This window comes from Accipiter gentilis, chromosome 3 (assembly GCF_929443795.1).
Source record: "Accipiter gentilis chromosome 3, bAccGen1.1, whole genome shotgun sequence".
Lineage (NCBI taxonomy): Eukaryota > Metazoa > Chordata > Aves > Accipitriformes > Accipitridae > Astur > Astur gentilis.
Genome location: NC_064882.1, coordinates 46,313,607 through 46,339,937, shown reverse-complemented (window position 1 = coordinate 46,339,937; position 26,331 = coordinate 46,313,607). Strand labels below are relative to the sequence as shown.

The 26,331-nt window shown below is 38.7% G+C and overlaps 1 protein-coding gene and 1 long non-coding RNA gene across 11 annotated transcripts in view; one reads left to right on the top strand and one right to left on the bottom strand.

Moving 5' to 3' along the window:
* DNAAF9 (dynein axonemal assembly factor 9) overlaps positions 1-19,994 on the top strand; it is a 74,184-nt gene extending 54,190 nt beyond the window's left edge. The window contains exons 27-37 of the mRNA XM_049792720.1: positions 949-1,107; positions 4,994-5,119; positions 7,128-7,165; positions 12,110-12,245; positions 12,574-12,660; positions 13,767-13,873; positions 14,580-14,654; positions 14,816-15,018; positions 16,795-16,860; positions 17,505-17,598; positions 19,167-19,994. Of these exons, the coding sequence (XP_049648677.1) occupies positions 949-1,107; positions 4,994-5,119; positions 7,128-7,165; positions 12,110-12,245; positions 12,574-12,660; positions 13,767-13,873; positions 14,580-14,654; positions 14,816-15,018; positions 16,795-16,860; positions 17,505-17,598; positions 19,167-19,279 (1,204 nt within the window). The 3' untranslated portion in view covers positions 19,280-19,994. The remainder of the gene's footprint in view (positions 1-948; positions 1,108-4,993; positions 5,120-7,127; positions 7,166-12,109; positions 12,246-12,573; positions 12,661-13,766; positions 13,874-14,579; positions 14,655-14,815; positions 15,019-16,794; positions 16,861-17,504; positions 17,599-19,166) is intronic.
* Positions 19,663-20,642, bottom strand: LOC126034923 (uncharacterized). 10 transcript variants are annotated; one of them, XR_007504801.1, is made up of 5 exons: positions 20,488-20,592; positions 20,321-20,341; positions 20,188-20,249; positions 19,963-20,045; positions 19,717-19,822 (listed from the first exon to the last, which is right to left on the bottom strand). It is a non-coding gene; the product is annotated as an uncharacterized LOC126034923 (long non-coding RNA). The 10 variants fall into 10 exon arrangements; XR_007504796.1 differs by having other exon boundaries at positions 19,743-19,822; positions 19,892-20,045; XR_007504799.1 differs by lacking the exon at positions 20,321-20,341 and having other exon boundaries at positions 19,663-19,761; positions 19,904-19,974; positions 20,117-20,249; positions 20,537-20,593.
* Between the last annotated feature and the right edge of the window lie 5,689 nt (positions 20,643-26,331).

Here is a 26,331-nt window from a genome sequence, read left to right as displayed (position 1 = left end):
CCACAGGTATCACTGTAGATCTATGATGTGTGTGTGGAACTATCACTGATGCTACAAACAGTTAAGAATAATCTTAGAAGGGCCACATGAATCCTGCCTTACACAAGTATGGAAGTTGTCACAACTTGAAGGAAATGGGTGAAGAGCTTCTATTTACTGACTTGTGGTAGTAAGTCTAAAATGCATTTTTCTTGGAGAAAAGACTATACTAACAGTCCTTGCTACAGCATCGTTTTTAATATGACCTGGTTTCTATTTTATAATAGCAGGAGATATGTTCAGGACATCTGTTGTATGGCATTAAGATAAATCTGCTCTAGGAATTAGCCATCCTGTCTGTTGATATAGCTTCTGGAAAACTAAAACCAAAAAATTCTTACCCTTTTAATCTTATGGCCAAACACCTTAGCATTTAATCTTAGTAATGTGCTGGATTGGTTTTTTTGTATTACTTTTAACTCAGTGTCTTGATATTAGCAAGTTGATTCAGAACAGTTTTGTGGTTCTGTTTTTAGGGCAAGCATGTAAAGTGACTTTTGAGTGTTCTGTGATAATACAGTTCATCATGTTTTCCTGCAAATGTCATTGTTGCTATTTATTTTTGCAGTGAAATATTTTCATGCCCAGAGTCTATGATTTTAGTTTACTGCATCGCTAAAAAAGATCAGAGTTACTCATGTGATGTGCTGCTTTGAAGATGATGTTGAACATTGCTTTATTAAAAAACAACAACAAAACCCCACAAAACCTTTTGGCAGTAATGTAAAGAATGTGCTTCAGCTGGAAATGATAGAAAGCCAAGTAAATTCCTCTTTCCCACGTGGTGTGAGAGATGTGGAATCTTAGAGCTTGTCAAATTTATTTTTGGTCTGTTGGTTCAAAGTAAAAAGAAAACAGAAATATTATGTAATAGAACATTCACTTCTTGCCTTGTTTTCTGTTATTTAGGTGGATAGTTTATCGGCAAACTATGGATAGTCCTGAATGTTTCAGTGCAACCCACTTCCAGCGTTACCTCTCCAGTGTCCTGGAGGCTCAGCAAAACCACAGCGTCCGTCAGTCCGCTTACACTAAAAGGAACAAGCGTCTCTTAGTGGTCTTGCAAGGGTAAATGTTTGAAACTGTTTTAACTGTTGCATAGAATAAGAGATTTCTCTTCCCTTCCTATTTCCAGGGCATTTTTAAACTTTCCCATGACTCTGAAACAGTCACATTTCTGTACTAAAGTGTCATACTCTGAATTCTGTTGTACGTATGTACTATACTCAGCTTTTCTGCAACCTGTTAACTTTATTGCTTGTTACTCCATTGGAAAAAAAGTGTCTGTAGTCCTTCAATCATATGGAAGGAGGGACTGCATTTGGTGGTTCTGCCCTTTTAGGAGATTGACTGTGATTTTTGGCTTCTCAGAAGAAGTTTTCTTGCCCTTCCCAGATGCATCTTAGACTGGTGTTAAATGCCACTTTATTTATTGGTGCAGCTGCATGTGGTTTGGTTTTGGTTTTTGTTTCCCCCCTGCCCCTGGAGGTCCTAGATGGAGAGGCATTTGCCCTTGAAAGGCTGGCAAATTAATTATTGCTAGTTTTTCCCAACAGACCTGTGTTTTGCTGATAACAAAACAAAAACCCATGGAATAAATGCACAACTTCTTTACAGAATGCAGAGAAACATGTTAGCTGAGCTCTCGCCCTACCTTTCATGTATAATTTTATTTGAAAGTTTGCTAAAACATTGACTTTGTTTTGATGAAAAATGGGGGTGGAACCACCTCCCTATTTCTTTCAGAGGAAGATCTCGTCTTTCAGGCATTAGATGACTGAGAGCATTTTGGTAAAATTTGAGTTGCTTCAGAATAGAAATTAATTTTAGGAAGCGTGATATGGTGTGACATAAAGACCGTAATTATATCTCTCAAGTGCTTACAGTACCTTAAACTTTTGAAAGAGTGCTAGAAAATCTGTGATAAATAAATTCGTAGTTTCTAGAATTAAATGGTCCATTCACTTTGCAATGTTTTTTCCTCGAAATAGAACCTTAAAAACCTAAGCTACTGTGACTCTTACTGAATTTTTTAAACAGAGAACGAGTGTGCTACAATAAGCATAAGAACCAATCTTTGCTTTTTTTCAAGATTTAGCATCTCTGTGTGCATAGATGCTTGCTTTTTCTTTGCATTTCTGGTAGTCCTTGCTTTGATTCTTTGGCAGTATTAGCTACAAAAAAAGTGACACAAGCTTTCAAAGTTCCAGTCGATGAAAGATAAGGAGTTAGAGAGGCAATATTGCATGCATGTGAGTTGCTATCCAAATAAATATTTGTGCAATTTTTGCATATCACTTCTTGTATGGTATGTTCTGAGTCTCTGTACTTCAGAATGAACGGCTCCATAAGAGCTCACAGGCTTTCGTCCTGCTGGGTGACTTCAACCACCCTGACATCTGCTGGAAATGCAGCATGGCAAGCTGTAGGCAATCCAGGAGACTCCTGGAATGCATTTAGGGTAACTTCTTAAGCCAAGTAATAGACAGCCCTACCAGAGGGGATGCGATACTGGACCTGATGGTCACCAACGCAAGTGAGCTCATGAGTGCTGTCAAGACTGGAGGCAGCCTGGGGTGCAGTGATCGCACACTGGTGGAGCTCACAGTCCTGAGGGATAAGGGTCAGGCAAAGAGTCAAGTTAGGACCCTGAATTGTGGGAAAGCAAAATTCCAGCTGTTCAAGGAGTTACTCAGCAGGACTCCCTGGGAGACTTCCCTCAGGGACAAGGGAGCAGAACAGAGCTGGCAGATGTTTTAAGGATGCTTTCCATAGAGTGCAAGAGCTCTTGATCCCCATGTGTAAGAAATTGGGTAAGGAAGGCAGGAGACTGGCATGGCTGAGTCGAGAGCTGCTGGTCTAACTAAAGGACAAGAAGGAGAAATGCACAGGCAGTAGAAGCAGGGACAGGTATCTTGGGAAGAGTATAGGATTGCTGCCTGGTTGTGTAGGGATGCAGTCAGAAAGGCCAAGGTGTGGATGGAGCTGAACTTGGCAAGGGATGCCAAGAATAAGAAGGGCTTCTACAGGTGTGTCAGCCAGAAAAGGAAGGCCAAAGAAAGCGTACCCCCTTTGATGAGCAAGACTGGCAAACTGGTAACAGTGGACAAGGAGAAGGCTGAGGTACTCAACAACTTTTTTGCCTCGGTCTGATTGGCAACCTCTCTTCCCACACCTCTCAAGTGGACAGATTGTTTCCCCAGTCCCTGCCTTGCAAAGTCCCTCCCAGTGTAAGGATCAGGTTTGTGACCACCTGAGGAACCTGAACATACGTAAGTCTGTGGGACTTGACAAGATGCTTCCCAGAGTCCGGAAGGAATTGGCTGAGAGTGCCAAGCCACTCTCCCAAGATACTTGAAAAGTCATGGCAGTCAGGTGAAGTCCCTGGTGACTGGAAAAAGGGAAACGTTGCATCCATTCTTAAAAAGGGTAGAAAGGAGGACCTTGGGAACTACCGACCTGTCAGCTTCACCTCTGTGCCTGGGAAGATCATGGAACAGATCCTCCTAGAAGCTATGCTAAGTCACATGGAGGACAGGGAGGTGATTCGAGACAGCCAACGTGCCTTCAACAAGGACAAGTCCTGCCTCACCAACCAAGTGGCCTTCTATGGTAGAGTGACTACCTCAGTGGACAAGGGAAGAGCTACAAATATCGTCTGTCTGGACTTCTGTAAGGCCTTCGACACAGTCCCCCCCAACAGCCTTCTCTAAATTGGAGGTACATGGATTTGATGGGTGGACTGTTCGGTGGATGAGGAATTGGTTGGATGGTCGCATCCAGAGGGCAGTGGTCAATGGCTCAATGTCCAGGTGGAGATCAGTGATGAGTGGTGTCCCTCAATGGTCCATACTGGGACCAGTGCTGTTTAGTATCTCCATCAATGATAGACAGCGGGATCGAATGCACCCTCAGCAGAAGGACTTGGGGGTACTGGTGAATGAAAACCTGGACATGAGCCGGCAATGTGCGCTCACAGCCCAGAAAGCCAACCGTATCCTGGGCTGCATCAGAAGAAGTGTGACCAGCAGGTCGCGGGAGGGGATTCTGCCCCTCTGCTCCATTTTCGTGAGGCCCCACCTGCAGTTCTGCGTCCAGCTCTGGGGTCCTCAGCACAGGAGAGACACGGACCTGCTGGAGCGGGTCCAGAGGAGGGACACGAAGATGATCAGAGGGATGGAACACCTCTGCTGTGAGGACAGGCTGAGAGAGTTGGCCTCGTTCAGCTTGGAAAAGAGAAGGCTCCAGGGACACCTTATTTCAGCCTTTCCGTACTTAAAGGGTACTTATATTCTGGTAGCAGCACTGGCTTCAGCAGTGGTTAATGACAGGTTTTCTGTTATTTCTGCGTAGTTGACTGTTAGTATAGACAGCTTTTTAAAGTAGCTGGAGTTTTCTAAATAATCCATTAACTTAATAACTGACAGTAGAGTTTTGAGAGAAGATTGTAACTGGCTGAGAAGTAAGCACCTGGAATAAAAACTCAGGTTCACTTAAACTTTGCTATCCATACACAAGTATAATACAGCAGTGGCTGGAGTACTGATAAAAAATGGACACACTAATTATAGAAGCACGCTGAAATCAGAGTGCTGATAACTGAGAGGTGTTGCTTTTTAATTTCTTGTTTTAGTTGAATAATACTTAGTGCTTAATATGCTAGACAGTAGGCATCACATGCTTGTATTAGATTATGCCTTTTGTTCTTCCTGAAAGCTGGACTTTCAGATGTTCAGTGCAAAGTTTATACTGCTTTTCTCTGTGGTTGTCAATTTATTTCTACTGTTACTTGCAGTCAGCTTTATTTGTCTGTATTTGCCAAGTTTGAACTGCTTCATGACTATTTTTGTAGGCTGTTTTAGAAATGTAACCTTCTTGCAAGCAATTGATTTCTTGCTAGATGTTGAAATGCGTCATTCTGTTTCTCTGAAGCCATTATTTCGTTTTCTTACAGATACACTGATGTTATTGATGTTGTACAGGCTCTGCAAACTCATCCTGACCCAGACGTGAAGTCGTCTTTCATCATTGGAACAGTTAATACTTGTGTAGAGCCACTGAGTTGCTATATGGAACATAGGTATACTTTAAGTTATTTCTACTAGTTTGAAAATAGATATAGAAGTTTGTGAGATCACTTTTATAATAATTAGAGATGTATGATGGCTAAATGCCATTGAACTGTCTTAAAACTCATAAAACTGGTAGGTAATCCATCTTGGATGAACTTTGAAGTACTGTTTGGTTTATAATGATGACACTTGGTTTCCATTAGGGATATAATTATATATAATATTAGTCAAAGTTTAACTTGTGGAAGAATAAACAAAGATTGTCATTAGCATACTGCTTAAATACGTATACCCTGGCTAAGGTCTTTGTAAAATCTGGACAGTCAACTGTCCTGTCACGTGCTTTTTAAATCATTCTTTTTCTTGACATCTTTTTGTGAGTGTGACTAAAAATTGAGATGCGTGTCTCAGTTTGGGTTGTTGATTGTGTCACTATCTTGGGATATTAAGTGAAGATTGTACAGATTTAAAATACAGAACTTATGGGAAGCATAATTTTGTTGAAGAGAATGACAAAGCACGGAAGCAAAAGCATTGCAAATATTAAAATCCAATATCCTGGGTTACTGCAGAGGCAGGGTGGGGAGGAAACGGTGGCAAAGCCAAGTCGCTGACATTTTAAAATAGTGTGGTATGGTTGCTGTTTCATAGTGTGTGTGTATATATATGTGTGTGCTCCACACTTAAACAAACGTGGAACTGATTTCATAGACCCATCTGTAAAATTGTAATATTTAAATTTTGCAATTATGCCTTGCAGCTGATTTGATAAAAGTAAGTTAAAGCAGTTACAATTTTCAGAGTTCTTAGCATTGCTGCTATTTGTGATAAAATGCTCTGCATCGCAGCTTAGAGGTGAACTGCCCGATCATTTTATAAAAGTGCATTCCTTAAACTTCCTAGCTGTTTTTAAAATGCTAACCATTGCGCTTCTTGTGCTTTGCACTAGTCAATAAATAGACATTACCTTACTGCTTCTTTTTGTCTCCGTGACAAAGATTGTAAATAAATAATAAAGACTACATAAAATATTTGTGAATTGATGCTGGAGTGCTGTTTTAACTTGTTCTTTCCATAATTGTAGGAAAGACAAGTCCCATTCCTAGGGTTTTTTTAAACTTACTAATGTGTTACTAGTCATGGTACTGAGTAGTATTTATAGCAGCAGTAGCCTGCAGTCCTTTGACTAACATTGTTTGTCTCTTGAAGTGCAGTAGCAATTGAAGGAAGAGGCATAGCCTATGCTGTAGACTATTTGTGTCTCGCTTTGAAGTTTCTTCTGATAAGAACTTACCAAGTAGCCATGTGCTGCCAATGACAAATCTTTCAGTTGGGAAGCTTTGGTGATTTCACTGTGCAAATCGAGAAGAGTGATTTTAATGTCTGACTTGAAACTTTTGCAGTCACGAAAATCGGAACTCTTTCTAAAAGTCTCAAAATTCATTACTGTAGAGATTTAGCTCTTTTGTAAGCCTACGATGAAGCTCTTCCCTGTGTGGAATAGTAAGCCAGGGCAGTGGGGAGGTAGTTGAAGGGGCTCAGGTAAAGTACTCCCTTTCCTCTAGAGGTTTTTTTTTTAATTGTCACTTGTCTGACACTATCAGAAATTGGTACGATATGTACTACAGAAAGTATTATGTATATACAATCTTTCCATGAAGAGTTCCCACCATGTATGGAAGACACAATTCTTTAGGGCAAGCTTAAAATTCCTGTTGTTTAAATAGGAATTAAAATAATACTGAAGCCTTTCTGTTTTCCTAGAATACGGAATAGATTGCGTATTGGGAATTAGCTGTGAAATCCATTAAAGAATTAAAACCATCTACAAAACTAATTTTGGGGGAAGAACTCCTGAAATACATAACCTATAGGGATGTTCCAGTTACATGGACTGAAGAAAGGAAACATGAAAATGGGTTGGATAGTAAGACTCTAGCTGTCAGTGTCCAAATGAGTGTTAATGCTTTACTTAATAATATCCATTCTTGATGTACAAACTTCTGTTTTTTCTAGGCTTCTTTTTCCCAAGTTCTTGGACCAGTGTTCACAAGGTATGTGTCGCTTTTCTTGACTTTGAGCTCTACAGAACAAGTAGCTGAGCCATATGGCCAAATAAATACACTGTAAATGCATGTAGTCAAAGGATCATGATAAACTCTTTGAGGTACGAACCATCTGTGCAGAAAAATCTCTCTCTGCCTACATTATTAAACACCATAGGTGCCTGGAGAAGATGTAAGAATATGGAGCATGATGCATTCTGGTTGTCCTCATCTGGAGGATAGGTTTTCCAGGACCATGAGTTAAACTGCTTACCATGAACTGTTGCAACTCGTGCTGTGTCGTAAATCTAGGAGCAAAATGGTTTGGATACGAGTTCCATCCTCTTTTGGCAAGGCATGAGGAAATAGAGCTCTCCTTTCTGCTATTTTAGAGAGGGAAAAATGAGGTGGTTCCCTTGTTCCCTTGTTCTTAATGCAGTGTGGAGGATCCTTGCAGGGTTCATTTGACACTGAAGCAGACAAAAAAGCTCACCTGTCAAAGAACTGTTTCTTACTTGTATATTCAGTTTTATATCCTGACTATGAAATGCATCATCCTCCTTGTCAGGCTTGGAGAGCAGTTGTTGGCATAAATGGGATACCATCCTTCCTGACTTACCATCAGCTGAGTTCTTTAAGTTTCAAGAGCAGAAGCAAATTCAACTATAGCACCTTTACAGTTGTTTTTAACAATTGTATAGCTGATTTAAAATGTTGAGACCAGTACATGTGGGGTGTGTGTATATGTATGAGAAGAGATCTCTCCAGTCAGATAATCATCATTTTAGGCAGACTGTAAGCTCAACCTGAATTTAGGTAGACCAATGACAGTTGAGATTTTTTTTAAGTCGCTGTTGGACTGCAGTTACTGCAACGTGACTTTCTGATTTTATGCTCATGTCTTCCCAAGTGAACTGCAGGACTGTGTTTTTTTGTGTTTGTATTTAAATGCAGTTGTCAGAGTAGGATGCTGCACTCTTCTTGTGGCTATTTAGACTCTGTGAGGTCTAAATAGTCTGTAGAGTTTTACTGCCAGAATTATGCCACCTCTTATTCATGTGTGAAGGGAGCTCAAAAGAATGAAATCCAAAAGAACCAAAAGAATGAAGTTGTGAACAAGCTGGAATGTAGGTGCTATTGTATAAATCACTATTTTATTCTTCTTGGGAGAAAAATGTTGGTGCTACAAATCGGGGAACTGACCAATAGATAATTATCATGATTACAACGATGGTTGAAATTGAAGAGAGCAGTAGAATGTTAAGAATTAAGAATGTAACAAAGTATCAATAACTACTGAGAAGTTAAGAGTGCAAGCATGATTTTTTTTTAATGACAGAATGAAAAAAAAAAAGGCTCAAAGCTATCTTTTTTTTTTTTTTTTTTCAAAGTGCAGTTGTACAGACCCGATTGGGTGAGAATTTGTCATTGTTCAAGGAGGAACTAGAAAATGCATAGGACAAGTATAGGTAATTTTCCTATGGTTCAAACACTGAAAGAAGGAAAAATACCGGAGGTTAGAGGAAAGTTCTTCTGGCAGTGAATTATTTCTGCATGTTGCAAGGTTTTGTCATCCAGTTTTCAGATATAAAATGTCACATTAGATGGCCTAGAGGTCTATTCCTGTAAAGCAAATTGTTTCACATGAATAGGGGCAATTTTTGTGTAAAAACTTGTAAGAGGAAAAGTATGCTTTGAACTGAGATGTGGTACACTCTTAAACTTTCCAGACAAATGCAGAATTGTATCACATGTATAGTAGAGAATTTACTTCTGCATAACTGAGAATTCATTTCTGGTGCAACAATAGCAATAGTTAATGAGACATTCACTTTGACAGATATTTGTCCTACTTTTTTTTGTGTTGCACCCCAATATTATTTTTTGTGTTACTGTGCCAGTGTCAGTGGGCCAAGACAGTGTCATACTGCGCATTGTACAAATCTGAAAACAGAAACTTGAAATGAGGGTGTAAGAAAAGACAAGTATGGCTATAGGCAAGTAGGAATTAATTTGACTTTTGGGTGGTTATCTTGTCCGCATAACTATCTCGCAAATTTGGGGAGTGAGTAGGATTAGCCTTTTGCTGCTGCTTTCCAGGTCTCTTCTATTTTGTGGCTTTCTCTGTAAACGAAGGGGTACCTATGCATGGTAGCAATGTGACATCATATCACAAGTGACACTTTCTGTTTGGAAAGCCACAAGACTAAGAGAAACAGATCAGGATCCGGGAGAACTGGTAAAGCCTGGAGTAGAGTGACCAATGTTAGCAGTTTTGCTTTGTCTCTCCCTTGCATACTTGTTTAAACTTTTCAAAAAAATCTTGCCACCATCCGTGTGCTGTAATTTCCTTTTGTCTCACTCCTCCTAAATATGCCTCTCTTTTTCTTTCCTTTTCTTGCACAGAAGCTGTAAGATGACACCTTACTAGTCTAAGGGCACATTGGCATCTCTTGTGTTGTATATTAAATTGTTTTACAAATAAAGACATCGCTGTTGTTAAATACGCCCGTTGTATGTTTGGGAGCAAAGAGGATCCATTATTTTTGTAAAGCATACGTATTTTTAATCTATCCCTCCTGTTTCTTTACTGCTTCTGTTGAACATGCTATTCCCCGGGTGGCAAAGATTTTTTTTTCCTTTAGATGAGTGTATAAATAAGGAATTAAACAAAACTGGGTGGTCTTCAAAATGCAGTAGAAACAGAGATGGCAGTGGCAATTTAAATAGAAAAGGTCAAAATTATTTGTTACTAAACCTATGTAGGCATCTTCCACTTCTCAGAAAGCTATTTTTCTTCTGGTTTACATTGCCTGTCGCTCAATTCAGAATCATGGACTGTTGCCGGCTAACCCAGGGCCAATTCTTGTGCGATACTGGCACTTACAAGATTTATGCCTAGGTGCGTGCAGAGCCAAAGCTTGCAGGTTCCCCAGGCTCTGAGAGTGTTCTGTTACTTCCAAGATTGCGTGGGAGTTTACAAGCAAGAATGACAGCTAGCGCCCGAAAGCTGTTCCCCTTAGACAAGCACAAATGAAGCGGAGATTGATGGAGAAAGAGTATGGGTGATGAACGTGAGGCAAGATGCATAGGTTTCTGATTTGCTAGGTGTTTTATTCCTTGAATCTTTTTCTTAACTTTAAGCTTTGCCAGCTTAGTCCCTGAGAAATAGCTATTTTCTCCAAGGCATCGTGCTTCTAACTGTAATATATGCTTCGTAGCATTTATGTTATGCAGCCTTTTTATTGTTCTGTGCCAACTTCACAGAAAGTATAACTATGTTTTTAATTAAATTCGACTTTTAAATCAATATCAAGTTTGGGCATATGAAGAAAAGAAACCACTGCGTGTGTAGCACACCCGCAGTGTGGTGGTTGTTGATTAGCTTATTCATAGTTTTCATCTTAATTGCATGATCTACATAATAATTTCAAGCATGCGTGTGAGTTAAATTTCTAAGTGTGCTTGCTGCTCTCCCCCTCCCCCTATCTCTCTCAAGAGTGACTGTGTATTGGAGAGAACTTGGATGTTTCTGAAATTGGAGTGGAAACTTCTGTGGGAGATTAAAAAAAGGGAAATACGAATGATGAAAATTTGCTTGGGCTACTGCTAAATTTCTAGCTTGAAAGGGTCAGTGGTGCAAGTAACAGTGACTGGGAGCATTTGGTATAGAAATTCCTGTGTAAAGAAGCCTCTGCAAGGATTAGTGTACTTTAATGACTTTTGCAACAATCAGGAATAACTGTAAGCAGCAGATCACGGTGTGAGCTTTATTACATACTCTGCTTTAAATAGTGATGGGTTGGAGGAAGGGCAAATGCATCCTGGTTCAATTGTTCATGGATATTCGAGAGTTTACTGTTCTGTCTTACACCCTACTTGTAGTTACGGGAAAGTGTCTGAAGTGAGCTGCACAGCTTGCACAAAGAAATTCCATTCTGTACACATTTTTGGATAATACTGACATCCTAGGGAGTCCTGAAGAGTTGGCACTGCAATCTCTTTGAGGAACTGGGCTGAAATTCATGCTGATCTAACACCTTCTTGATCTAAGTGGAAAGCAGAGGCTCTATAACACTGAAATTAGTCGGATAAGCGCAATATGTCATCATTTCCTAAATGAGAACCCTTCCTGTGCCCAAGGCTTGATGGCTGTGATCGTTGGTGTGTAATTTCTGATCACCTTCAGAGGCAGCATCTGCAGTAGCAGCAGTTGGTTCTCATTTAACATGAAACTTGACTTATACCTGGCAAGGCAGCAGGTATAACATAAAGACTGTGTTGCCATCTTCAAATCTTGGGAAGTTTTTGCTTAAGAAGAGCAACCACGTATTCGATGAAATTGGTGGCACTAGGTGCAAGGTGAAGGGGTACTGTTAAGTCTGAAAAAGAAATCGCTTTTCTGGTGACAGAGCGGACTCTTTTTGGGAATTGGGGCTCGGGACAAATAGTTATCCCATCCTTTTTCTCTGTTACCATTTTTGATGCCTTGTGGGTTCAGGCTTGCTGTCTGAATACCATTTTGGGGTCTTTCTTTAAAAACAGAGGTAAAAAAAAAACCCAAACCCTTCTCTTGTTTTTAGAAGTGACAACTGCCAGGGTCCAAAATACTGTTTTTTAGCTGTTTAGTCTATCTTTCTACACACTGAATTTGCCAAGAGGCTTTAAACGTTAGTGTTTTTTATTAAACTAGTCCTTCTTAAATTGATTCTCTATGAATTTATTATTCTAATTAATTGATTCTTTTGATTAATTGAGTCTAAATTGCTTCTGTTAGATGAAAGGTTCCTTGCTTGGGGTATATTTGTTGTTGCTTTTTTTTCTCATTAATAACTTTAATGTAGTGAGATCAAAGGAAAATAAGAGAAGAATGGCTGTTATATCATTTAATAGTTTATTAGTCACTGTTGCATGCCTGACTTCTGTAAACTATCCTCTGATTTCCTTACACAGGACTAGTGAGTAACGTGGTTTTCACAAGTCATGCTACAGAGCAGAAGCATCCACTCCTTAGGCAATTGCAGAGCCTCATCCGAGCGGCAAATCCTGCTGTTTCATTCATCTTGGCAGAAAATGGAGTTGTAACTAGGTAACATTAATCACTGTCTAGTATTTGTCACTTTTGGCACGTCTCTTGTTTTACTCTGGTAACTTGTACAAAGGAGATGCAGATTTTTCTTAATTGCTTATCATGCAAAAGGCATCTTCCCTTTACATTTGTGGTCATATAAATGTAGGGATTAGGAAATGTATGGTTTTGTTTGCAGAGTATGACTTAACGTTACTGTCGTACTAAGGGAAAAATACTCTTAATTTTACTGTGACTAACACATTCTGTTTTATGTAAGTAGCATACAGATAGTGGCCATTTTATTGAACTTACAAAATTAAAAATCTTCCTCTCTATCTCTTTACAGGAATGAGGATATTGAATTAATTCTCTCAGAAAGCAGTTTTTCAAATCCTCAGATGATGAGAGCACGATATTTAATGTATCCTGGCTGGCAAGTATCTAGACTGAGAAATTTTGAAACTATTTTTCTAATTAACTTGAAGATTAAGAAGTCTCACTAACTTAATTTATTTTTTTTTCAAGACTACTCATTTGGAACAGGCAATCGCTTTGTAAATCATTTTTAAAAGAGGGCTGATGAGTATTCTTAGTAGATACATGATTGCTGTGCTTTTATGGGGAAAAAAGATCCTTTCTGGACACTATTTAAATCAATGGCAAGATTACTGTTGCTTTTCAGAAGAATAGAAAAGAACCCTCTGGGAATAAGCTGGGAAGGATTGGGATGGGTGAGGTCAATAATGACTAGAGTAATTTCATTCTGACAGCTATTCAGCCTTACCGGAATGAACTTGCTATGTCAGTCTAGCTATTAGCAGAACAATTATTCATAAAACCCAGCAACCTTATTGACAGTCTTGGCAGAGGCTAAGGGCACAATACTACATGGTACCAAGCTTTCCATTTAATGCTGAGTGATATTTTTCATGGTTCAGGGTTCTTTTACACATCTTGTTGCAGTTATCTGTGCTGCACCTATTTGGCAGAAAATGTAAACCTGTCAGCCATTATAACTCCTGGCTGACTGTTTCCTAGTTAGGTTTGGAAGCATGATTTATTTACCATTCCTTGCCAGCCCTGTATGTATTTATATCTTTTTATTCATAATTCTTGCTCTAAATTGGATGCAAGTAAGGCTCCTAAAGTAAACTGGCACAAAGCTTGGGATGTCAGAGCTGCTTGTGTATTGCATGGAGCCAAAGGGAGAGAGAGAAAACGCAGGAAAAGAACATATTTAAAACTGTTGGACAACTGTGAATCAATTTGATAATGTTATGCAAGAATACTATGTAGATAGTATGCAAGAAGAAAAAATTGCAGCAGAAAGAGCATCAAAATGAGTCCCCAGTGCTTTGAAAAACTTGGTACTGCCAATATCACATCTTCATGGATGTCTTAGAGAAGAAAGCTTCATATGAGCAAGGCTTACCTGTGGTGAAATAATAGATCTTCCTTTGAAGAAGTCTGTTAGATGAAAAGCACAAGTGCATGTGTTTTCTGTATGTTGAAGGTGTGCGTGTGTGTTTTTGGTTTAAGGTATGAAGGCAAATACGGAGCTGGGTCTTTCTTCCCTCCAATGGTTCAGATCTGTGTGTGGTTTAATCGTCCTCTAGAAAAAACACGATTTGTGACCAAATGTAAAGGTACAAATGAACTTTGACTGACTTGATTTAAATCCAAGTTTGAAATACTGGGGAATAGAGAGGAAGGCAGGCACTGACGTAGCACAGTTATTTAATTACTGCTGAAGTAAACTTTTAATTGAAGATTCAGCTTTCCTTCCTTAAAGTACAGTAAATTATCTTCTTAAGTGTCTGCTCTGGAAAATTGACCCATGATTTTGTTCAGATTAAAATCTAATTTAATTTTCTGTTTCTAGAGACTGAGACACTTACCTTCATATGTTTGCTTTTTATTTTATGTTTAATTTTACTTAGTAGTGCCAGAATAGAGTTTATAAGTAACTATCAGCTTCTATTTTTTATGCTAAATAATTCTTTGTAGTTATTAGAAAATAGGCTCAGCTCTGTGTTAGGCTACTAGAGTAGATATATAATCATGCCTTTGCTTCTTTCCTTAGCAAAACAGTGTTAAGGAGCAACATTTTACTTTCCACACACACTGTAAGCGTTCATTATGCCAAACACATGTTATTTCCCACGTACCCCATAGCAAAGAGATGAGAACATATAGAAATGTTACGTAGTGGGGCTCTGGGGGACACTGCAGCTTTTTTCCCCCTGAAGCACTAGGATGTGGATTAGAGACCTGTAGCTTAGGTCTGACCAGAATTACACCAAGGAGAAGAAAAATACATGAGATAATCTATTTGTCTTCTATTTCGAACAGCGATTAAGTCATTGCTCAAGCCAAGTCCTTTTTCTGGAAACATTTATCACATCATGGGCAAAGTGAAGTTTTCAGGTAAGGGCAAATTACTGTTTACACGTTGTCTTGTGATGGCAGTGCATGTATGTGTATTTGAAAACTTTTTTATGTACTGTATTCTGTCTACACCAACGTGTTGATGTTAATTAGATGAGCGATTATCAGGACATTTCTTTCTTCCCTCTTCTCCTTTTTAGATTCTGATAAAGTGATTGAAGTCTGTCACAACACATCATCTAACTCACTAAGCCTTGTGCCTGTTCAGGAGGGGCCAAATCCTCCTGATTCAAGAAGCGATCACAGAGATTGCAGCAGTCAACAGGAGTGCTTCCTTGTGTTCATTGGCTGCTCTCTTAAGGAAGAGGATATAAAAGACTGGCTCAGAGAAACTGCAAAACAGGTTCGTGGGCATGTTTATTTTTGTTCAGTGTGATGTGTTTGGCATTTCTTAACAACAAAAGGAGGAATCCGAGTGTCTCAATGAAACTTTTTTTTTAAATCTCCTTTCTCTTCTACCAAGGTATTAGCATTCCAGCATGCAAATGTATTTCAGAAAGAGGACTAACAGTTTGCAAATGTGTATTGTAATTTGCGTATTGTTTTAATATCTGCTACAGCTTATTCATGGATTGATCTGCTCTCGAATGCTTAAGCAAATGGAGTATGTCCAGAATAAACACAAGATGATTTAGCTGAGACATGATTGCCAAAAGCTAAAGTGTAGTATGAAATAAATCTTCTTGAAGTACCTGAACGCTGCAAAGCTGAAAACTTGTTTTGATTCACTAAATTAAACCTCCTTGGAAGTAATCCACTGAAATGGAGGGTATAGGTTTTTTTCATTTTGTCTTGCTTAATTTGTCAGCTGTGCAGCTATGTAAGGCTTCATGTATTTCTGCATGGCTAACGTACCTGTGCAGCAGAAGTTGGAGCAGGGAACAGGGACTATGTACGTCGTAAGGGCCTGGAAGGCACATTTTGCACTTGCGGTGTCTTAGTAACTTCACACGGTGACTGGCACGACCTGACCGGGAGTGCGGGACAAGATGGTTCCCTGCTACATAACCAAGTAATAGCAGCAAGTATTACTTTTGCCAGGCTGCACATCAAGGTCTTAGGAAGTGAGTCTTGAGGCTTGATGGAGAAATATACTTGGACAGAAACTGTTCAACCGTACAAATTGCATATTTTAGCACTCTAGCTGGAACCTGAGCCTATAGTTGTGCCCTTTTGTGATGCCCATTTTGGAACATATGTTAGTTAAAAATACTCGTGGTTACTTCTTCATAGCTTAGGATTTGCATAGTATCTCTAAGAAGCTGTGTAGGAAGGGAAAAAAGTTTCCTGCAGACCGTTGTTGGAGCTGTTTCTAAGGATCTTCAGGTTCTTACCTATGTTCTAGCAGGTTGTGTTACTTCAGGGAAGTATACATTTTCTGTGATCATATCTCATGCTCTGTATGATTCACATGGACAATATATGGAGACACATGCTTTTTACATGTAAGAAAGCACTCTATGGAATTATATTTTAATTTTATGAAAACTTGGAATTTAAATGCTATCTCAAGCGTGAAGTGCTTCCTCTTTCAGCAGTTCAAGACAACAAACAGTCTTTGTACACTCTCACTAGTCATGGCTAATTTAGGGTTTCAGATAGTTCTGACAGTTATTGCATGCTGCGTGAAAGAAATTAATTATAAAACTTTTCAGACTAAAAACTAGATGGTTTTTCGGTTCCTCTGCCAGTTTTCTTCATTTTTTTGCAGTAGAGCTGTATTTAAATTGTATTGTTTGAAGTACTTTCAGAATTTGTCATTTCTAATGATGCTTTATGTAAGATCACTTAATTTTTACTTTTGTTTTCAGAACATAGTTTCGAGTGCTTTAATATAATTGAATAATTCTGTCTAGAAATTAATTTTTAAAATACATGCTTCTAAAAGGAGTACTTCTGTGCTGGGCTTGAGCATGATAGCATGTGATCATAGATTTTGCTACCGTTATCCACATTTTCAAGAAAAAAATTTTCTGGTTTGTGGTATGGGTTGGGGGTTTTTTTTGTTTGGTTTTTTTTGTTGTTGTTTTTTGTGGTTTTTTTTTTTTAAACTAAACTAAACTGTAGTATCACATTGTCACTTAGTAGGTATATAACTGGGGTCTAATTCTTCATACAGAAACCTCAGAGGAAAGCCCTGAAAACCAGAGGAATGCTAACCCTTCAGGAAATAAAAAACATTCACGTAAGTAGACGCAATTAATAGCAAACTCTTTTTTTTCGGCTGAAATATCCATTTGTATGATAGAGCGCCTCCCATACCTGCCATAACAAGTGTGCTGATCACTAAATTATTATGGCCCTTACTGTCTTTGGATATACTTGAAACACAACTGAGGCTGTCCAGGAGGGATTTGAGATATAAATCTTGGTGTTACCTCAGAGCTTCAAGTTAGCTCTGAAAATTAGGGGGAGGTGTAAGGTGTTGGACAAGCATACGCTTTTGGTTACCGTAACGGTCTTTCCCCGTCTTTTCTCCCTGTTCTGTGCTGTGCAGGTTGTCACGTGCAAATTAGGATCCCAAATGCCTAATCCTGCCCTCATCAACTACTTTTAGGTTGTAAGTGTTGTTTCTGGAGTTGGGTTCCTTAGAGTTTGGCATGGCTATGGTTAGTGTCGCTGTACCTAACTCCCCTAGTCCATATGGGTGTCATTTGTCATACTGTTTTTTCAGAGCGCTCCTTTACAGCCAGGAGCCGAACCTTCCTCCCTGGCTGTTAAGTTCAGCAGAAGGAATTCTTCTTTTATCTATTTAAGTTTGTCAGGACCGTCTCTAAGCAGTTTTGAGTTTTAAATGTTTAATGTATGGTATATTCTTTCTTAATGTAGGTGAAACGCCACTTGGATCCACTTCCAGCTGGTTATTTTTACAACGGGACTCAATTTGTGAATTTCTTTGGTGACAAAATGGATTACCATCCATGTATCCTTTAAAATGTGGGGGTTTTTGGTGAAGCTTTTAGGTAGGCAAGAGGCTATGCAAATCTGAAATGTAGACTGTCAAAGTGGATGATACGGTGAAGAGCCAGTTTGATTTGCTGGTGGTAATATGAAGTGAAAAGTTTTGTTCCTGAAATCTGTGCATGGCTACTTGCCATTTAAAGCTTACTGTTAAAACACTTTTTCAGATATATGATCTAAGAAGCAGAATAGAACCAACAAATCAATCCCAAAACTGTACATTGAGCTCACGCAGAGAATAATTTATGGACCACAGCTTGTCAAAGAAATATTTTTCAAACCAAATAGTCCTGTAGTATTGCTTAATGCCTGGTCATGACTGATAAAGCTTCCAAATGAATATAATTTTGTGTGCATGCATGTATGTGCACACACTAAAGTAAAAACAGTCAGAGTTGGTTTAGGTTTTACTACAGTATCCTTTTTTCTGCCACATATTTTGCAGTGAAGCTGATATTAAATGATTGCTCTCATCTTGTACCTTGGTATGAGAAAAACCTTACTGGATGCAAAGCAGTAGTATGAACAGGTTGTTCAGAATTAGGTGTGGAGGTGCATTTTTTGTAATCAATTTTTAAACTCACTTAAGCAAGTAAAACCTTATTTTAAAACTACTTCAGCTTGCAAGCAGTATGATTTACTTTTCAAACTGTGGCATATATACATTTCTAAATGAACTGTCCTTGCTGGTCTTGTTTGGTGTCAGTTTACAGAACGTGAACTAGAGCTGAAGTAGGGTCATCTGGATTTCTTTCCAAAAATTCCTTTTATTTTTTTTATTTTAAACTTGATCGTATTTTTGTCTTTTGGCAAGAAATGCCAGAGTAATACTAATTTTCTAGTGTATTCCTGTTCTCCTTTCCTGTTTTCATAACTTTCTATTGCTTTTGTCTTTGTTTTATTACCGAAATTTCAAATTTGGGGTTATATTCCCAGTTTACTTTTTCACTTTAACTTCAACGAACCGTACAAAAATCCAAGTGGGTTCTATGGTTGTGTTTTGGAATAAGAACAAACAGTTATTTTCTATGCCCTATGGGACAACTTTAAAATTTTAAACCAGCAGACTTCTGTCTGCAGGTTAAGCTCCTAGTTATGGTATACTGGCAGAAAATAGCCTAACAGCAAACTTGGACTCCAGTATTCACTGGATCTTTACTCCGTCACCATCTTGGTGTTTGGCAATAAAATATACAGGTACTGGTTAACCACTTCTGGATGATCTGAATTTTGGGCAGTTTTTTAGACTCCCACTTAACCAAAATAGCTGTAAACACCTGCAAACCTGCTGTAGTTTTGCTGTTCTTATATTCTTCCTCTTGATTGGGAAATGTCTATTGTGCAACTCCTTTATTCCTGAGTAATACAGAGTAGCTGTGGTTAGGTCTGACTGCAGGACTCTGGGAAGGTAGTATATTGAATTTCTGCTTTCAGTAAGTGTCCCTGAACTGGCACATCCTTCAAACCTGTATGTTCTTTTCTAATGAATGCTATTTGCACAAAAGTTTTTCCTTAGTTTTTCAAAATCAGTAATGGACCAATTCATGAATGATTACTTGGAAGAAGCCAACAGGGAAATAGAGAAGTACAACAGAGAACTAGAAGAACAAGAGTATCACGATCTCTTTGAGCAGAAGACATAAGCACGTGTGTTCTGTGCATTTCTGAACCACCGTCAGTAACCAAAAATGCTGTTGTCCTTGCTGGTTAACTAGAAAATTAAGTGAAATGTCAGTTTTCAGCACTCCTTTTAAAACTAAGAGATCATTCCTGTAAGGTTGGCATTTTAATATGGTAACTGCTTAGCTGTTTGTACTGTCAGGTTTGCTTCCACTTCACCTTAATTCCAGACTGTAAAAAGCATCACCTGGAATCTCTGGCTAGTAGTGGAAACTTATTTAAAGAAATAAGAAGAAAAGAAGCAAAACTGTATTTCCTAGTAGGTCAGAATGTAATCATGGAATTGGTCCGTCGTGCAGATAATCAAACCACTTTAATCTCTGGGTGTCCCTTGAAACTTGTTGCACAAGAGCATTGATCAGCAGTGGTATACTTCAGTATGTGGGATTGGGGGATGTTCCTAAAGCGAGAAATGGGGGAACATTTAAAAAACTCGGAAGAGTACCTAATCCCACTGCTGTTACAGTGTTCCCAAAGAGAGAAATGGGGGAACAATTAAAAAAAAACTCAGAAGAGTACCTCATCCTACAGCTGTTAGGGTGTTCCCAAAGCGAGAAATGGGGGAACAATTAAACTCGGAAGAGTACCTAATCCCACTGCTGTTAGGGTGTTCCCAAAGCGAGAAATGGGGGAACAATTAAAAAACTCGGAAGAGTACCTCATCCTACAGCTGTTAGGGTGTTCCCAAAGCGAGAAATGGGGGAACAATTGAAAAACTCGGAAGAGTACCTCATCCTACAGCTGTTAGGGTGTTCCCAAAGCGAGAAATGGGGGAACAGTTAAAAAACTCGGAAGAGTACCTAATCCTACAGCTGTTAGGGTGTTCCCAAAGCGAGAAATGGGGGAACAGTTAAAAAACTCGGAAGAGTACCTAATAATCCCACTGCTGTTAGGGTGTTCCCAAAGCGAGAAATGGGGGAACAATTGGAAAAACTCGGAAGAGTACCTAATCCTAGTGCGGTTAGGTGTTCCTAAAGCGAGAAATGGGGGAACAGTTAAAGAACTCGGAAGAGTACCTAATCCCACTGCTGTTAGGGTGTTCCCAAAGCAAGAAATGGGGGAACAATTAAAAAAAACTCAGAAGAGTACCTAATCCCACTGCTGTTAGGGTGTTCCCAAAGCAAGAAATGGGGGAACAATTAAAAAAACTTGGAAGAGTACCTAATCCCACTGCTGTTAGGGTGTTCCCAAAGCGAGAAATGGGGGAACAATTAAAAAACTCGGAAGAGTACCTAATCCCACTGCTGTTAGGGTGTTCCCAAAGCGAGAAATGGGGGAACGCTTAGGCATCTGCATTTTTCTGAGGGGACTGTATGTCTCATAACCTCTGCACAGTTTGAATCTGCAGTCAGAATTTTTGAATTTTCGAAAGAAAAGATGTTTATACATTTCAGGGTGAAACAAGATAAGTAGGGATATCTTGCTTTCTTCCCAGTGTTGTTATTGGTGTTCTAGAAAACATGACATGGATGGTAGTAATCTGCAACTTGCTGTTGCTTAGAAGATTATTTCTGAAGGATTCTTATTTCAGTACTAAAAACTAAGCAAGCAAAGCAAGGGAAGAGGAAGATTCTTTAGCTAAGGAATTCCTTTTCATGAAAATGACTTATTTCCAAAGGTAAAAAATACCACGAGATACACGTGAAATACAAAAGAACTTTTTTTGTGAAGCTTTCAGAGAAATTTGCATGCCGTAACATTTCACTAAACTGATACACCAGGTTTTAAGTACTTGCAACAGAACCTTTATAGTTACCAAATCACGCTATAATAGGAATTCTGGCAACTTGTCCTTTAACTTAATTCAGTACAATTTTAAGTGAGAATTCAAAGATCACTGAAGGATTATAAGGTACCCTAGCAGCTACTTAGACATAATTGTTGAAGCTTATTTGAATAAGCAGATTATTGTAGCGTGCTGTGTGTTCTGAATTTAGTCAAGTGAAAACAGTCCAGGAGGAATTTTTTATTTTCATATTCCCTTGCCTTAGGAACAGCTCTGTCTTTTAATGCAACTGCAGCTTTTGCTTTTGGTCAGATATATGTAACACAGTAAGAAACGGAATGAATAATTTCTTACAGTACACTTAAAATACTTATAACGTGTCCACGCAGTCTCTTTTTGTGGCAGGAAAATGAGATTTAACTCCTGCCATCAAACCTAAGGCTAAATACAGTTTTATGCCTTACTTAAGAAATACATTTTTTTTACCTTTGGAAAATGAAATGGCTGAAATTTCAGTAAGCCTGTCAAAAAATGAAACACCTTTTAGGTAGACTTTGAGTACATGTTGCTACTAGCTGGCTCAGTGCCTGTGCTGTGGTGGTTATACAGTGCAGAGGTGGAATTCCAGGTGCTGCAGATTGGGATATAGATGTTGATAAGGTTTCGTTACTAGCTTTCCTACTAGATTTAAAAAGCTGTCTGAATTTAAGAAATTTTTTTTTGCACACCACGAGACTTTATAAACTACTTGTATCCTGTTCGAGTACAATAAAAGCCAGCGATTAGTTTGTGTTTCTAGGCTTTCTGGGGTAACCCATATTACAGGTATAGAGCATCATGATAAGGCTCGTGAGTTTATCTATGCATGGCTATACTTTAGTCTTAATATACTGTAGTGCCTGGTAGAGCAAACGTAGCTAGCAGTGGATTTGAGGGGCTAGCGGGTGTTTACAAACTAAGTACAGTTGGTTGCATGAAACAATTTATCAGACCAGGATTATTAGAGTACAAAACTCTGGTTGTAACACTGCAATAAAAAGGGGCATTAGAAAATTTGTAACAAATTATAGTGCTTTGCCAATAAACTTAGTGTAAACCCAGCGTGCTCCTTCTCAGTACGAGTTATCTAATCTGCAAAGCCATATTTCTAGAATAGTGGTATGACTATGTAATGTCGGAAGAAATACCAGTGGTTGGGGCAGCAGGCACTTCGGTGGTGCTTTGTCTCAACTTGTAAGTCAATAACAGTAGATTTAAGTGCAATTGATTGAACGATAGATGAAGATACTGTAGCTTATTTTGCTCTGCTGAACTCTTTTTAAGAACTCCAATTTGTGCAGCTCTTGAAAATAAATGTTGATGGGGCTAATTCATCTGGGGTTGGCGTAGCGAGTTGTAATTACACGTGCGATGCCCTGTGAACAAAAAGGAAATAAGTATTCAAAATTGGCGTGCTACTGTGCAAATTGAGCTGTTCCTTAAAAACTGAAGCAGAAGAGCTCAGAACAAAGGCCTAGTATACTTATATACCGTACTGCATGCTATATGGTAATAGCTGTGTATTATGAAGACCTTTCACCATACTGGTACTATTTCAATTAATATATTTTGGTATTGAAATAAATTGATTACCTCAATTTTTATTTTTTTTTTAAGTTTTTAACTGTGACTTTAAAACAGAAAAAATACTGAAATAGTGAAACTGTGACAATGGTATCCTTTAAACATAGTAGTGCCTTGCAGATGACACCATTTATTTAAGAAGCATAAAATAAATGGATGTCATGGGTTGTATTGCTTGCACCCTCTTTTTTTAAAGGAAAAACGGTTTTGGTGAAAGGACTTAAAATTAACCTAGTGAAGAATATTAGCACAAATGGTTAAACTGTTTAAAAGAAAACTCTTTGAGGACTAAAATGTGTAAATGCCTGATGCTGCTGATAGTTTAATAGCAGTTGCTGATTATTTTGGAGTTACTTCTAACAATCAGCAGCACTTTTTTTTTTTTTTTTTTTTAGAAGAGCATAACTTTTGTACTCTGGTCAGAGATATTTATACTGTATCAAACCCCGTCTGTAGGGTAATCTGGTTCCCTCACTTCTGAAGTCGAGGTGAGGTTGGAGATACTGCTAAGGATCTAGATTTGAAAATTTTTTTAGCTACTGTAAAACTAAAAAAAAAAAAAAAAAAAAAAAAAGCACCATTTCTAAACCGCAAATGTTTGGATACAGAAAAAGTGCCATTACACTGTTCCTTTATCTTTTATTGTATTTTGAAAATTGGTAACAGTAACTTTGTGTCCAGGCATTTCTGATATTGTGAAGAAGTGCTGAGAGTCCTCAAGGGGTTTATGTGCTTTGCTGACCTTCATGTTAGCAGCTTGTGGTGGTGTTTTTTTTTTTTTTTTCCTCACCGAGAATGAGTGTGGTCAGAAGTTACTGAAGTTATAGGGAGAAAAATGTGATAAACTTAGGAGAGGAACATTTGCAACTTGAACCGCACTGCGATCTTGGAGTATTTTATATTAAGCTGTGCAATTTGTTATTAGTCCAATTTTACACTTAGCAATTAACAAAGCTGATTGCAGGGAGGATTTAAGTTGCATGTAAAAGTTCCCTAATAAGTTTTTTTAATTATTGTTTTTTAATTGAAACTTTTCTGAATTTGCACAGATTTAAGCTCTGGAATACTTTGGTATTCTTAAAAGGGAAAAATTGTAACTAGTATAGTGAATTGTAAACTGTGAGTTGTTAGAACCGCATTGTTGATCTAATTTTAGATTGTTTAAAAACGTACCTCAGAAAGCTAGTGAGAAATTACATCATTTTTACACAACAGTCAGATACTAATGTAACACTTCTCACTTTACAATGTGCCAAAATTCACTTTCATACTAGTTCTCAATGCTTTAATATTTGCAACTTTAAGTTAAAAACTTGTATTTACAAACACTACTGTAACTTCAGTTAAACTGAATTGTGTGATTGAAGCTTTTCGCCTGTTATATTTATTACACAACTTGATTCAGTAAATATAAAATTACCTTTCCATTTATTTTTGTATTGTTTTACATGTTTATACCTGCAGTTCGTGTGACTTTTACACCTGTAACTCAGATGTGATGGAAAGAACCAATAAACAGTATCCATCTGCTGTCTGTCTTTGACTTCTTTAATAAACTCACTATTTCCTAAACTTGAATTTTTAAGCATTGAGCAGTTTTCTTTTAAAATTTATTAGTTTTCTAAACTGGCAGAAAGGTGACTAGTTTATATTCAAACAAAAATGTGTAAGATTTAAGGAAATTGGGGGAGGTTAAGCTGTTATTTTAGGTTTAGACCTTCTTGTGTGGATTTCTAACTGGGTAAAACTTAAAACCAGTTGTAGGATGAAGGACCTTGATCGGCTTCCCACCTGCCATCTCCGTCCTTCAGCAGTTGTACTTACGGATAAGTTGACAGTTGCATATGCAGAAATGCAGGAGCTAAATCCTACTCCTTGTATTCATATAAAGGAGGATGCAGTTTCAAGATCAACTTCTGTTGATCTAAAATCAAGCTGCCATTGGGAGGCCAAGTCCACCTTATGCTCTTTTTTTCTGCTTTGGTTGCGGAGCGGGAGGCTGTGCATGAGTCAGGTCAGTTTGCAAGTTTCTGTCTCGTTTGACAATGCTTTTGCCTTTTTTTTCTCTTCCCCCCCCCCCCCCCCCCCCCCCCGGAAGGTTTGCGCTTGATTGATGTTTATGAACTGTTTCCATAAAACCAGCATGTTAAATACAGCCTGTATTGCATCCTCCAGGTATGCACACAAGAAACAGCAGCCTCAGATGCATGGACTTTTGATTGAAATCCAGAAATCTTCCCTTGCTGTGCCGCTAGTTTTGGAAAGCGTGGACTCTTCCACTTGTAAATGCACTTGGGCTGCATCAGCTGCTCTTGAACTGTGGAGTTCGTGCAGTTTCCTTTGACTTTGTGTTACATGCCGTCAGTGCAACTCTAAACAACTTCCCTATCATTATATACTGCTCGTCTCGGAGAAGCAGCCAGTTATCGCTTCAGTACTAAACTACAGACCCCACAAAATCGTTCACGTGTCAGGTTTGCCAAGAGCATTCAGATCCTGTTACTGCTCACATGTGGGCACGTGTTCTCAAAACAAGCCTTTGGGCTAGATCTTACGCTGGCCAAGCAGCTAGAAGGGTTTCCACCGTCCCTTGGGTGCTTGAGTAGGGAAATCTGGAGTCTCGACTCATGGCTTAATTCATCTCTTACCACGTGGTTATTCTTAAGATGCTCATCATATGCAGCTAAATTGCTGAAGGTCAGTGAAAGAAAAGCAAATTCTTCATTACTTTTTTTTTTTTAAACCTGCCTGGATTATCTTTCAAGTTTCTCTGGTGTGTAACTGCTCTCTGCCTTTGCGCACTGGTTTCTGCGTCTTCCATTCACTTTGGATTTTCAAGATTTAACCTGAGTTCAGTTTGTGGTTGATGACTAAAACGTGAACGTCATCGTCTTCCTAGGATTTTAAGAGATGTTCTTTGCAAAGAAATGCTTTACAGAAAGGCTGCAGGAATTAGACTGTCAGCTCAGGATGTGTAAGTGCTTTGGAGCTCTGGCCGGGAGGAGTACCCCGCTAGAGCTCTGTTCATGACAACCCTTTAGCCTGAGTGCAAAGAGAAAAATTCTGTGACCAGTAACAAGCTGTTTGTGATTTAGGAATTTCTAGAAACTACTCCAATACAGAAGTATTGGGATATTTTTCTAGAAGTGAGGTGTCTTTTACTGGACTTACTGGAATATCTGGTGTTGGGGACCACTGGCTTAACTATCGCCCCCTCCATGAACATGACGTTGTGTTCAGCAATTATTTTGGCCTCAATTCAGGATGCTCTCCTCCCCAAAACCCCAAATGACTGGTTTCTTGTGCCTCCATGTGATAGTAGGCACGTGTTTGGTTGTATCCTAGAGGTGCGGTCAGCTGTGTGGGGTGCTCGACAAAGTCGAGAGATCAAAATCTGTTGCTCTCGTGCTTCGTGTTGCAAATATCAGCCCTGGGTTTAGCGAAGGCATATGGCGACAGAGTTGTCTGAAGGACTTAAAGGAGGAAACATCACCTACAAATACAGGGCAAGTTTTTTTTATTCTAGATCCCAATTTCTGTCTTTACATTTTTATTAGTTGTATATACTTGCAATGTACCATAAGATTATTGGTGGGGAAGCTTTTAAAGCAAGCACCATATTGCCCCTTTATGTGATCTGCTAGCTACTGCTCCCCCCAATTCTGT